At 38.0% G+C, this 13,830-nt stretch overlaps 1 protein-coding gene across 1 annotated transcript; it reads left to right on the top strand.

Moving 5' to 3' along the window:
- Positions 1 to 546: 546 nt before the first annotated feature.
- Positions 547 to 8,162, top strand: LOC149780140 (pantetheinase-like). The gene is made up of 2 exons (XM_089936909.1): positions 547 to 782; positions 5,945 to 8,162. The coding sequence occupies exons 1-2, from the start codon at positions 564 to 566 to the stop codon at positions 7,214 to 7,216; spliced, it is 1,491 nt and encodes a 496-aa protein (XP_089793035.1). The 5' UTR covers positions 547 to 563; the 3' UTR covers positions 7,217 to 8,162.
- The last annotated feature ends 5,668 nt before the right edge of the window (positions 8,163 to 13,830 follow it).

The raw sequence follows: 13,830 nt of genomic DNA, 5'->3' as shown, positions 1-13,830 counted from the left end.
ATTATAATGATTATAATGAGATTTTTACGCATCATGTGGCACGTTTTCAAACTTAAAGTGAACTAGGCACTTTCTACATGCACTATTTCCACTATAACTTTTAAATGTAGTATAATAGGTCAAATACAGTATAATTTCTGTTTTCTTGAAATGACTTAAAGTGGTTGATCATAAAAAAATAAAATAGTAGTTCATTTGTTGTTTCTAGATTTTTTTCTTTCCTTTATTTTCATATCTCTATTTCGTTTGATATTGCAAGTGAAGACGATGTATACTGTGAGCATTTCCAGAGAAGAAACAAACTACATTTATGGTGGACGAAATTCATGATACTGATAAAACTATTTTTGTGGTAGTTTATCACTCTTTTCCAGACTTTGAATTGGGGCAGAAGAGCCTTTGAACGAGTGCATACTTGTGATAACGTCCTTGAAACAGAGGATGTTGATTAAAGTATATCGCGTTTCTGTACAAAACAAACATGATCAATATACGGCCTACTTGCTGGTTATATAAGCAGCGGAGGTGTTCTACCCCTTACTACTTTAACGCTCACCGTCATCATGTTGATAACTAACGCCGTTTATTCATGGGTTGTATCTTTGAGCCACTTCTTTCCATTGATCAGAGCAGACAGACAAACATATAGAGCTGCTGTTTATGAGCATGCGGTCATCCTACCTCCTAATCCGGGTGCAAATGTTTCAAGGGCAGAGGCTCTGCACAATATGATGATCAATCTTCATGTCTATGAGACACAGGCCTCTATAGCAGCGGAACAGGTTGGTAGCAATTCAATATATATATATATATATATATATATATATATATATATATATATATATATATATATATATATATATATATATATATAATTCGCTGACTGGATGATATTAATATTTGTATTAAATAATAATTCTGCCCAGTAGTATCAAGCATTCTAGTTAATAATCCAGGGATAGCACTTTCCGTTTGGTGTATATTTGTAATTTTCTATAATTAATAATATGTACATTGATTTCTTTTATAGGAATCTGGAATGACTGTGTAGACATGATAATCAATTACTACGTCGTCATGCATTATTGTAGGAGATTTGTGCATAGTCTTGACTGAATATTGACTAATACTTGCATTCAAATCGATCGGTACCGTTTGCCCGCGGACCTGGGTTCGAATCTCTGTTGACTACGAATTAAAAATTATCTACCCTGTACCATAGCATTATTTTTTGTATTATAAATATATATGAGATTTATACGAATAATCTTGTTATTTTACTTATTCTTACAGCTGGGAATAAAACATGAGCACATTTTTGTGTGTACATCGAACCTATTTCTTTAAATATTTGGGGTAGATAAAGGAACTGAACTTTTGCGAAAACAAAACGCATCTTTGACGCGTTCGATGGCTAATAAATGCAGTCTCTTAAGTGTAACTTCTATATTAGTTTATGACCCAACTGTACAACTCACTGGAAGATATATAGTGAATAAATGTTTTGAAAAGTATAGGGAGGTTCAAGTTTTAGATGCATGCGGAGACACCCTATAATAAAAGACAAAAACACGATATTATTATTTTGAACAAGATCCACCGCTATCTACCATATCCATATCTCGACCTTCAAATTGTTGTTCTAGTGATTAAATAAACTTGGGGACGGAGTTATGCAGTGTGTATGTATCTGCGCAGTGGCACGTAAATGCGCGACGTCTCTAAATTCACTATGCACCGTTAGTCCATTTTGATCCCTGGGCATTAAAAGACAGATGTATCAATATAATTGACCCGGTAGTTGTCCCTACTACGTGACAAATGCCTGGATCAGAACCTTTATAGTATTGGGATTCACACCCTGTCACCATAACTATAAATCTGCATATGGTAAGAACGATTTATACCTGCAACATCCTTTGGCGTCCTGGTCAATCCTAAGCGCGCCAACCTACTATAACTACTACTACTAGTATATATATATATATATATATATATATATATATATATATATATATATATATATATATATATATATATATATATATATATATATTCATATATATATATATATATATATATATATATATATATATATATATATATATATATATATATATATATATATATATATATATCATGGCATCATGGCACTGGAAAGACCAACGAAAACGGTCAGAGACTGCTGGAGCTATGCACCTACCATGGCCTGTGCGACACAAGCACCTTCTTCAAGTGTAAGCCACAACACAAAGTGTCATGGAAACGCCCCAGATCTTATCACTGGCACCACCTCGACTTGGTCATCACCAGGCGCTCTGCCCTTAACAGCGTCCTCTCCACCAGGACCTACCACAGTGCAGACTGCGACTCCGACCATGCCCTCGTGAGCAGAAGAGTGCGACTACAGCCACACACGCTATACTTCTCAAAACCAAAAGAACGTCCTCGCATAAACACTGCGCAGATGTCAGTCCCTTCCAAGGTGGAGGAGTATGTGTCCGCCCTGGACGATGCTCTACAGGAACTGCCGGAGCACGACGCTACATCCAAGTGGAACGCCATGAAGGGTGCTATCTACAGTACAGCTATGTCAACGTTTGGGAAGAAGGAACGACCCAGCCAGGACTGGTTCAGCGCACACCTATCAAGGATGGAACCACAAATCGAGGAGAAACGAAAATCCTTCATAGCTTACAAAAAATGACCTAATGAACGGACGCTTGCTGCTCTCAGAAGTGCCCGAAGTAACACCCAACGCATTGCTAGACAGTGTGCGAACGACTACTGGCAACAACTGTGTGAAGGGATCCAGCGCAGTGCCGAGTCAGGAAACATCCAAGGTATGTACAGTGGCATCAAGAAGGCTCTAGGCCCTACAGTGAAATGGGACGCTCCACTGAAATCACTGACGGGAGAGAAGATCACAGACCGTGGTCAACAGATGTCCAGATGGGTAGAGCACTACTCAGAGCTATACTCCCGAGAAACATCAGTCATCGATGCAGCTCTCAGCTGCATAAAGAATCTGCCCACCATGGAAGAACTCGACAAAGTGCCAACCTTAGAGGAGCTCAGCAAAGCAATCGACTACCTTCCAAACGACAAAGCACCAGGTAGTGACAGCATCCCGCCCGAAGCCATCAAACGTGAAAAACCAACATTGATTAAACCACTGCACCAGCTACATTGGCTCTGCTGGGAGGAAGGAGTAGTTCCCCAAGACATGCGCGATGCCACCATTGTGACCCTTTACAAAAACAAGGGCGACCGCAGTGACTGTAATAATTACAGAGGGATCTCGCTCTTGAGTATCGTTGGTAAAGGCTGCGGTTGCTAGCGGATCGTGTGTACCCGGAATCACAGTGTGGCTTCAGAGCAGGCAGGTCGACGACAGACATGATCTTCTCCCTATGACAACTCCAAGAGAAGAGCAGAGAGCAAGGTCAACCACTCTACATGATGTTCATCGACCTCACCAAGGCCTTTGACCTGGTCAGCAGGAAGGGCCTTTTTGAACTTCTGAGTAAGATCGGTTGCCCCCCAAAACTCCTCAGCATGATAATCTCTTTCCATGCAGATATGAAGGGAACAATCCTGTATGAAGGATCCACCTAAACCTCCTTCCCAATTAACAGCGGCGTGAAGCAGGGCTGCGTGCTTGCACCAATACTTTTTCGGTTCTTCTTCTCCATGCTCCTGTCCTACGCCTTCGACACGTCCACCAATGGCATATACCTACACACCAGGTCCGACGGGAGGCTGTTCAACCTGGCACGACCGCGCTCAAAGATCAAAGTGAGAGCTGTGCTCATCTGGGAGATGCTTTTTGCAGATGACGCAGGTCTTGTGACCCACACTGAGGAAGCCCTCCAGAGACTGGGATACCGTTTTGCTGATGCCTGCATGCAGTTTGGTCTCACCATCAGCTTGGAAAAAACAAATGTCAGCGTGCAAGATACCTCCATTGTCCCTTTCATGAAAATCAACGGTGTCACCCTGGAAGCAGTCAACAACTTTAATTACCTAGGGTCAACCATGAGCAACACTCTCTAGACTGATATGGAGACGGACAGAAGGCTTAGAAAGGCAAACACCATCATGGCTCGATTAACGAAAAGGGTGTGGGAAAACAAGGCGTTGACAGAGCACACCAAGGTCCGAGTCTACCAGCCCTGCGTTCTCAGCACCCTTCTATATGGAAGTGAAACCTGGAGTACCTACATGAGGCAAGAACGCCGGCTCAACTCCTTCCATATACGGTGCCTAAAACGCATCCTGAAAATCAGCTGGAAAGACCGTGTTGCACACAGCGAGATCCTGCAGCGTGCAAGTACCCCCAGCATGTACTCCCTGCTGAGCAAACGCCGCCTTCGATGGTTAGGGCACGTCCGACGTATGGAGGATGGAAGGCTGCCAAAGGACATACTATATGGACAACTGGCCACTTTCATGAGAAGAGTCGGACGCCCCTCACTCCGTTTCAAGGATGTATGCAAGAGGGACATGAAGACATGCAATGTTTCACCCGATGGCTGGGAAGAGCTGGCCGAGGACCGATACACCTGGAGACTAACGGTAAACAATGGCATATAAGTCGCTGATGCGAGGAGAGGCCAGTTGGTGACAGAGAAACGTAAGAGAAAGAAGAACGCGGCAGCAACCACAGTAATACATACTTCCCAGTATGTCTGCACCAACTGCAATAGGGACTGTCACTCACGTATAGGATTGCACAGCCACAACAGACGATGCCAACAGAGACAAACAACACCCCAAGGTCGCAATTCGCATGGTCTTTCGAGACTGAGTCGCCAATGATGATGATGATGATATATACACACACACATGCACTCTCCAATCGGGAATAATTATCTGAGTCAGAACTTGCAAACTACTGAGATGCCAACCATATACCCATGTACATAAGTTGTTGTATGGAGAGAAAAATGCATGCTCACAACTAACTTTGGTCTTTAAGGTAGTTCTTCCCCTCAGACATTCTCCCAAGGGGCACGACCTTTGGGGTGGAGATGGTAAGTATTTTGAGATGTGTTTTACAAACACATTCTTCTCGATATTGCTTAACTTTAATTCTTTCAACATATGTTCCAAAATATCAAATTATTGGAAAACAAATCTATATCTTATAAAATGCAATCAATTTGCTCCGGCTTTAGTAAACTGCTTGTCAATCTTTAATAAATACAACATTCATTGTGCAGCCTAGGTAACTTGAAACATATCCTGTATGTCATAATAGGTAATTAGAAGTAAGATCCACAGTGGCTCATTGATTAGTGTACCGGATACATGATAGAAAGTATGCAGGTTCAAAACCTACCATCGGATCATCCGATCATCAGTTGACGTTGAATGCCCTTTGTCTAAAACATATATAGCTCTCGATTGTCCTTTGTTGTTGTTGTTGTTGTAAATTTAATGCTATTTTTCAGCACAAGATAGGCCAAACATGGCGTCCAATACAAATGGTGGAGGAAGAATCCGAGAAAACAGCGAAAAGAACCACCGACCCACGAGAAGCTACTGTCAAGCTTTCTCACATACCCACATTGGTCGAACCCGGGACCCAAGCCATGCAGACAGAGGTGAGATGCCAGTGATCCGAAACGGTGAGCTCTTTAGACCACTCGATCACTCGGCGTCCCTCCTTTGCACCAAATAGCCTATGTGTGTAGCTGTGCAATGCAACAACAAACCAAACATATAATGAATTTCATAATGACCTATTTAAATAGACTAAGCTAATTTTCCTTTGAATTTACATAATAATGCGATCTTCTCATTTTATTTAAATTTCTCTGATCTGTCATATCAGATAACATACAACAACATCTGTTAGTAGACATTATAGCTCGATTCTAAGATCTGATCCAGGTTTGGTGTCCAAATTTCAAATACATAATAATATATTCTTTTCCAGGGTGCTGATATTCTTGTCTTCCCTGAAGATGGAATACATGGATACAAATTTAAAAGTAGATATACTGTCGCCCCGTATCTCGAATATATCCCTGATCCCAAGTCTGAAAGCTGGACACCGTGCGACGAACCCGGAAGGTATAATGACTCAGATGTTCAAGTATTTCTAAGTTGCCTAGCAAAGAGACATTCTATTTATTTAGTGGCGAACATAGGAGACGCACAGCCTTGTGTAAAAGATGACCCTAACTGTCCACCAGATGGCCAGTATCAATACAATACAGACATTGCTTTTGATAGATCGGGAAAGCTTATTGCTAGGTATCATAAACAAAATCTTTATTACGAATGCCAGTATGATGCGCCTGTCAATCCCGAGTACATCTACTTTGATACTGATTTTGGTCGCTTTGGTTTATTTACCTGCTTTGATATACTTTTTCATGAACCAGCCATTCCACTTCTTCAGGAGCATAACATTACTGATATTGCTTTTCCCACGGCATGGATGGACGCTTTGCCATTCTTCTCTGCAATAGGGTACCATTCATCCTTTGCTGTCGCAAATAAAGTAAATTTCTTGGCTGCAAATCTTCACCGACCACAAGAAAGATTTCAGGGTAGTGGCATTTACACGCCGATTGGACCAAAAAGTTTTTACTACAGTAGAACACAGGATGACGGAAAATTACTGGTCGCTGACGTTCCTGTGATACGTCCTACAGTAGGTTCAACTACTTCAAACGAACACCATCCACTATCCCCAGGAATAAGAGAAAATCATCGTATAACATCAAATGAGTTCAAATCTACCAGTTTCCGTGACTGGCATAATTTTGTAATCATCGGTGCAGAAAACGGTACCGAACAGGTGTGTCAACAGGGTTTATGCTGCTATCTGGAGTATGAAAGACAATATAGTGCAGAAATGTATGCTCTCGGAGTTTTTAACGGAATACATAAATCTCGTAGCCCATATTATTTGCAAGTATGCATGCTACTACGATGTGCGTCATCCACACAAGAAAGCTGTGGAAAATTAAATTTTGACGCTAACACAAGATTTAACCATTTCAAACTCCATGGCAATTTCTCTACACCGTATGTAAACCCACAAGTTTTACTATCCATCAACGGATCTTTGGAGCTTGCCCCGATTGGTACATGGCAATACGATTCAAATACTTTGCAAGGAAGTTCCACCCTGTCTCCTCTGTTGTCAACCATTATGGTGGGCAGAATTTATGTCAGAGATACTATAGCGACATGTTGAAGCGAAGAGACAATAAAATCTCCAAGTAATATTGTAAATAGAATATACAAAAAGTCAATCATTAATTGATAATTGTATGGAATATAACCATATAATTAACAAACTCATAAGTTTGTTAACCTTGACATAAATAACATCTATTACATAATGCACCAATCACATTCTCTCCTTGGTTTGCGTGTTCTTTTATGCCTATAACATGTTTAAAAGTCAACAAAAATACAAAATAAGATATAGATCTAAATAAACTTAATTTTCCAGTTACTAAGCTTATTTTACATCTGACAGCATGTGGCCGAAAACTAGGTTGTGGATAATATGGTCAATGACTCATATCTATATAATGTAAACATTTAGATACGAGTTCTGATTCTAGCAAAGTTGATCAATTTAATTAATAATGGCAATTATTTCCAACTGAAACTTGATGAAACATACTAGAAGTTCAATGATTACAATGGCATCATTGTCTCTTTAATGAATGACTTCAAAGACAACACAACATTACAATTGCATGTACTACCCCAGGCTTGATATTGGCTGGTTTCATCAGACAAAAATTATTTGTTACAAAGAAAAATTGTTTTACCTTTTCAGACACACTTGTAATGCGTTCCTTTCTTATCCAAATGATAGGAACAGACTTTTAATGAGATCACCTGTCATTCTCTTTTTCTTTTAAAAACGAAGTATACTTCAAACCTGAAATTATAATAGCATATACATGACAAAATGGTATACTTTAGATAGATTCATCAAATAGAAAACATGATGTGTGCAGAGCTAGAAGTCTCAGAATTTATACTGTTCTGATTCTTAAGAAACGCAATGTACCATGCATAATTCCTGAATAAATAGCATAGAAACTGGAACCTTGATTATAACTTTTTTGACAAAATATTTCTTGAATAAACGAATGCTTAACAAAAAAGCTGATTTAGAAAAAGATGGCATTAGCTTGTGTTTTACAAAATCATTCTTTAACATTCTTTCTCACTTTCTCCCTATCTTTTGATTTTTCGAAAAATGTTACTGAAACAATGTAAAATGTTTTCCTTCACACCCTATTATTCCAGATTTAACAAAGTAGACAAAGTAGGCAAATGTGTTCCAGGATCAACGAAAGACGTTTCAAAGCAGCTATCAAGGTAAATATGGTCACGTATATACGGTCATGTACTTTCATAAATGAATTCAATAAGTGGATCTTTTCCCTAATATGGAATTTCCTCAATATAACCTACATTTATAACAAGCTTTGGAAAGAATCTACCAAAACGATAAACCAATGGCGGAAGTGGAACAGGGTCTTTGAGTGTGATTGTATGCCATTGTCTTCCATAAGAACTAAAATTTAAACCGCCATCCTCTACTTTTGTATCTCTTTGATGGTCTGTGAGTGTGTTTGCCAATGGGTTTGTATGAAACAAACGTTTCAGAGCACGCGTTGACTCTGAAAGTTAGCAGCATGTTAATTGGGTGATACAAATCATACCATGGCTAAAATGTGTCACACACGTTGTTTGGTCGGTGAAACCGCGCAATTACTTTTCATCCGTCCGTCGACTATATATGGATGCGAGCTTGCTTCTTGTGACATTCTTGGTTATTTTTCGAGTTGGCATAAACTGCTAATTAGTGGATGATACGAGTGCAGTACACCCTTAATTAGGTGACTAAAGAAAATAACATTAAATGAGCTAATTAGAGAAGTGATGAAGTAGGATAAATGAAACTTAAAGATAATGACAAAAGGGAGGTGAATAGTTGCAACATCGCTTCAGCCAAAACTAGAATAATGTCGATCAGAGGGTAAATGAAGGGGAGAGCACATACCGATTGAGCGATATGATTGGCAAAGGCAAATCTGACCAACAGAAAACCCTTTTCTGGGCTAAAACCAAAGTTACCCACTCCTCTACAAAAATAGTGATATATTAATCAGTATACGCCAGGAGCATTTGGATATCGTTTGTCTTTAACAACTAGTCACTAATCCCTCATAGATGTTTTCTATGTATAGTGGGTGAGCACTCCATCCATTCTGTGTTATATTCTGATGTAGTGTTTGTACATATACTGTAGGCACCCCAATCTTTACACTGGTGACAATATATTTGTATGTACGTGTTAACATTCATATTCTAGGTGTTTAGTAATTGTAGGTGCTGGTCAGTAGCTTTTTGGTTAATTGAAACAGCGGCTTGCTATGTGACTGCAGGTTCTTGTCTGTCACTAAGTGCAGCTTAACATTATTTTCCCCATGTCACATATGATAATTTTGTATTCAAGTCCATTGCACCAGGAGTTTTGTGAAACCTTTGTGCCTTTTAATATTACCAATCCGCTTGTAGCAGAGTGTCAAATTAATATCAAGCCCATAGAATAATGTTAAATTTACATTGTCTCCAGAACATTACGCATTCAAGTTTCAGACCATAATGCTAATTCATGTTGTTTGCAGTGTTATATTTGTCCCCAAACTGACAGATATTACTTCCTTTCGTTCGTCCTTAGCATTTTTACTAGCACCATTAATAAGTATTGGTTGACACATGTATGAATTGCCATGTTTTGGTACTATATTTTCAGAAACAATCCTTGAGTTTCGTAGTAAAGTGGTTTGGGATCAAACACTTTAAAAAAAACTATACATTTTTCCCAGACTAGGTATTTATACTTCCAGTGGTTGTTCTGGTGTTATATTTCTGAGTAATAATATTGTACAATGATGATCCTGGTTGATATTTTTAAATTGTGACGGTGCTCTTTTACTGTTTGATTAAGTTTATGTAAAGAAATAATGTTGTGCATGTCTGATGCACACTAATAGTTTATGGTATCACAGTTTAGAGGTACCTAATAATGACACCAAACAATCATTCGTAACGTGGATTGAAATAGTCCCTATCAAAATTAAACTATTTTACACATTAATATAAAATAAGAAATCTTTTTTTTTTAACGAACTTACAGCAATGAACAGAGCCATCAGTTCTAACTTATTGTTAAAGGAAACGTTTGATGAAAAATGTACTTCTTCAGCTTTGCACATTGATTATATCACAATCCTGCGTGACACGGCTCGAATAACAAATCTGCACAGGATGTCTGAAATCACTAATTTACGGGTTCACATCATATTTCTAGCTTTGATATATCATCTTTAAGAAAAGCAAGATAATTCGTTCTTAAACCGTCCATGAGAAATTCAGGCATCATATGAAACTAAGAAGTCACAATAAAATCCGGAATGCGAATTTGTTTACATTATTGTTGACTTTACGGGTCCTGCTGAGTTGATACCATCAGATGAATTCCTTAATGCTTATCAAAACAGCGTGAAAATAAAGGGACAAGAACAAGCTTTTACACTCATACCCAGTATAACAAATAAGTATACACCCATAAAAGATATGAACGCCAATCTAAACAATGGCGGGTGGGAGTGATGTCCGACGCTTAGAAATGGACAAAACGCAACACACACATAGTATGCATTATCAGTGATGCATTAAGAAAGTTATCAATGATACAGTCAGCATGAGACAATCTTGACAAACTCAGTGGATTCTGAGTATTTAAGGAGAACTCCGCTCGTAATATCATAAAGGTATTTAATTATCATACCTCTTGCATAGCAATATGACATTTTTTAAGAGGTCCTTTGAATTTTCTTTGCACAGGGTTCGCCGCATGGTTTACCTTTCAATAGCTAGACTAAAACAGAGACAGTGTCTGCATCAATAGCCAATACAAATAAAAGTGATTTAAACCTCATCAATAACACTGCCAATCTAGTAATTATGGTACAACACGTTGATGCAACTAACAGTAGTCTTGTAACAAAAATATTAATGCTCAAATGCTTAAAGCTTCGGAAGATACAAATTTAAAAAATAAGAATACAACCTGAAACTAATTATTGAAAATAAATTATACGGTACTTAGCAGAGTGGGAATACGAATAGCCAAGTAAATCTTTGTAGATAAGGATAGCTAAGAACGGAAAAAGGATTTAACGTACATTGAGACATTTAAATTATTATGTATTGCTGTACAACCATCACAAACTGTGCGAAAGATATGCCCAATCATCGACGACATATACTGTCGCAATAGGGAAGTTTAAAAATAAAACACGTAGTTTAGAAGCTGATATGAAGAAAATAAAATTAAAATTAAAGAAAAAATCACGTTACAATTACAGCGAATAAATCTGCATTGACAGCCGAATATATATTTGGCTCTCAGAATAGCGTACTCGTATTGATTGCTTTTTATATGCTGTGTACCTCTTATAACCGTTTATGATAAATAACTTTCTTTCCAACTCGTGGCTTTGCATATAATGTCATCGATAATGCATATCTTAATGACTGCATGTTTCACTATTTGATCATATTTTCAAATTTTGCGGTAGATCAGCTTCTCTATTGAAGAGCGTTTCCGTTAAAATTGCTCTAAACCCGCTTAAAGTGAAATGAGCAACTATGCCTGTAAACATTCCTGAACTATTGCTATCCTAGCTTGATTCAATTAAAATAATTAAATTTTATATTCTTTTCATACGTCACTTGTGTCGACATTTTTGAGAAAAACATATTTAATCTAATTAATATTTGGAACCTGAAATCAGGACTGTTGTCTTTAGGTCCCTTAGGATATAACGTTGGATCAATTGCAATAAGTTTACTCATGTATGCAAAGATTAGACGTTTGTAGTGGTACTGGGATTATCGACTCTGATGATCATGGCATGACAATGTCGAAACGTCTGGAAACAGATCTGGATGCAGTGAATTGCCAAATATTAATACTGCACCTGAGCTGATGCCCCCCCCCCCCCACCGATGTTGACACAGCTCTTGCATCTCACTTCACATCTATGGAATGAGCATATATGTTCGGTTGCCTAATCCACTAGAAAGGTCTTTCCAGATTGTAGCTAGGTGTAGCTGTACACTCTCGGTCAGCAGTCACAGATAGTACCATCCATTATTACTATCAGTAACACTAGATGCCGTACTTGACTTGACTGTTCGCAACCTTCCCTCACTTACACCAAACGTACGCGCAAGTCACGTTACTTTTTATATTCACATTATCAGATTCCTTCAAATTATATGGCGATGGGCGAGCGGCAAATCAGCAGGTGTGCATACACAGGGAGCTGTAGCTTCAGACCAGGAAAAGGGCAGTTCAGGGCATTGGTGCGCTTTTCAATTATCTGAAACATAAGTGGACATCAGTAGTCCCTTGGGTGACTGAGCAGCCCTTTTTAGGATCACAAGGTTCACCGAAGCACTAATAATATGCTAGAAAAGGTGCAGATTCAGCCTAGCACACTACGACTAGGCAAACATGTACCCGAAGAAACCTAATGGCGCCAAATTGAAAAAGGAGAACGCGAAACTGTTGTTGAAGAAGTGTGCGGCCAACTTAATACAATCGATACAAACACCAAAAATGTTGAGGAAGACTGGATATTTTTCATCTACTCAGTGTGCTTTATTACATCCAAAATAATCAATATAAGAAGACAAAATGAGAGGAAGAAACTACAGTTCGTGATCTTCCATTTGCTGACTACTGTTCCCTGCAGATTAAATACTATATAAGACGAACTAGAATGTAGATTATGTAGAAGTCATGATGTCAAATTAAAACACGTGTATTCTGATTATAAAGATAAAATAGAAGAGCCAACAAATAAATGAATACAAACAGACCTAAGTAAAGATACTGTATAGCAAACTAAGTTGAAAAATGATGAAAGTACAAAAGCAGAATTATTTGGATATACGCTACGTGAAATCTCTTTCGGGGATAAAATTGCAAACAAAAGTTTAAAAGTAAAGAATGTTTCTATTGCTGCAATTGACTATAATAATTATTATTATGTGTATAGAAAATATGGAGAAATATTTAGTACTTGGTTCGTGTATTATCTACCTATCTATCTATCTATCCATCTATATATATATATATATATATATATATATATATATATATATATATATATATATATATATATATATATATAGTACACGAACAGCGAACACATGTATATGTTTAGTTTATTGTATATGCAATAAACTAACAACGAACACTGCAAATCTAATTTCTCACTCACTAGCCTGATCGTTTTTGACTTTAACTGAGTCAGTTCCAAAGCTAAACACAAAACATAGAGAAGACAAACAGTAACAACAAACAAGCTTTGACATAGCAAAGGTTGACATTTTAATCAATCCTGACACAAGCGATGCCTTACTGGATCCGGTGTATTTGAAAGGACTGGTGTTTGCCGTATGAGTCGTGTTCTTTATATATATTGCAATTCGGCTGTCCTCAACTAATTCCCTATCGCAGTATGATTGAAATAAAATATTGCTCATCATCAATAAAATGTCATTATCGAATCATTTTTGCAACATTTAATACTCTACCATACATACCATCATATGATTCAATCTGAATCAGCCTTAGAAAAGCAAAAATATTTTCAAATTAAATGCCCGATCACCACCACAACGAGGTAAAATTTTTGTACTCTACTTCCCACGATATAATATTTTAGATCGTATTTCTTCTAGATGATTCTAAAGCAC

Source organism: Sinohyriopsis cumingii, chromosome 16 (genome assembly GCF_028554795.1).
Source record: "Sinohyriopsis cumingii isolate HCF-2022 chromosome 16, ASM2855479v2, whole genome shotgun sequence".
Classification (NCBI taxonomy): domain Eukaryota; kingdom Metazoa; phylum Mollusca; class Bivalvia; order Unionida; family Unionidae; genus Sinohyriopsis; species Sinohyriopsis cumingii.
This window is presented reverse-complemented; position numbering and strand designations above follow the sequence as displayed.

Excerpts from the sequence above, each read along its gene's own strand:
- LOC149780140 (XM_089936909.1), top strand. The coding sequence starts at position 564 with ATGTTGATAACTAACGCCGTTTATTCATGGGTTGTATCTTTGAGCCAC. Across the intron at positions 783-5,944 it reads CCTCTATAGCAGCGGAACAG|GGTGCTGATATTCTTGTCTT; the intron begins GTTGGTAGCAAT and ends ATTCTTTTCCAG.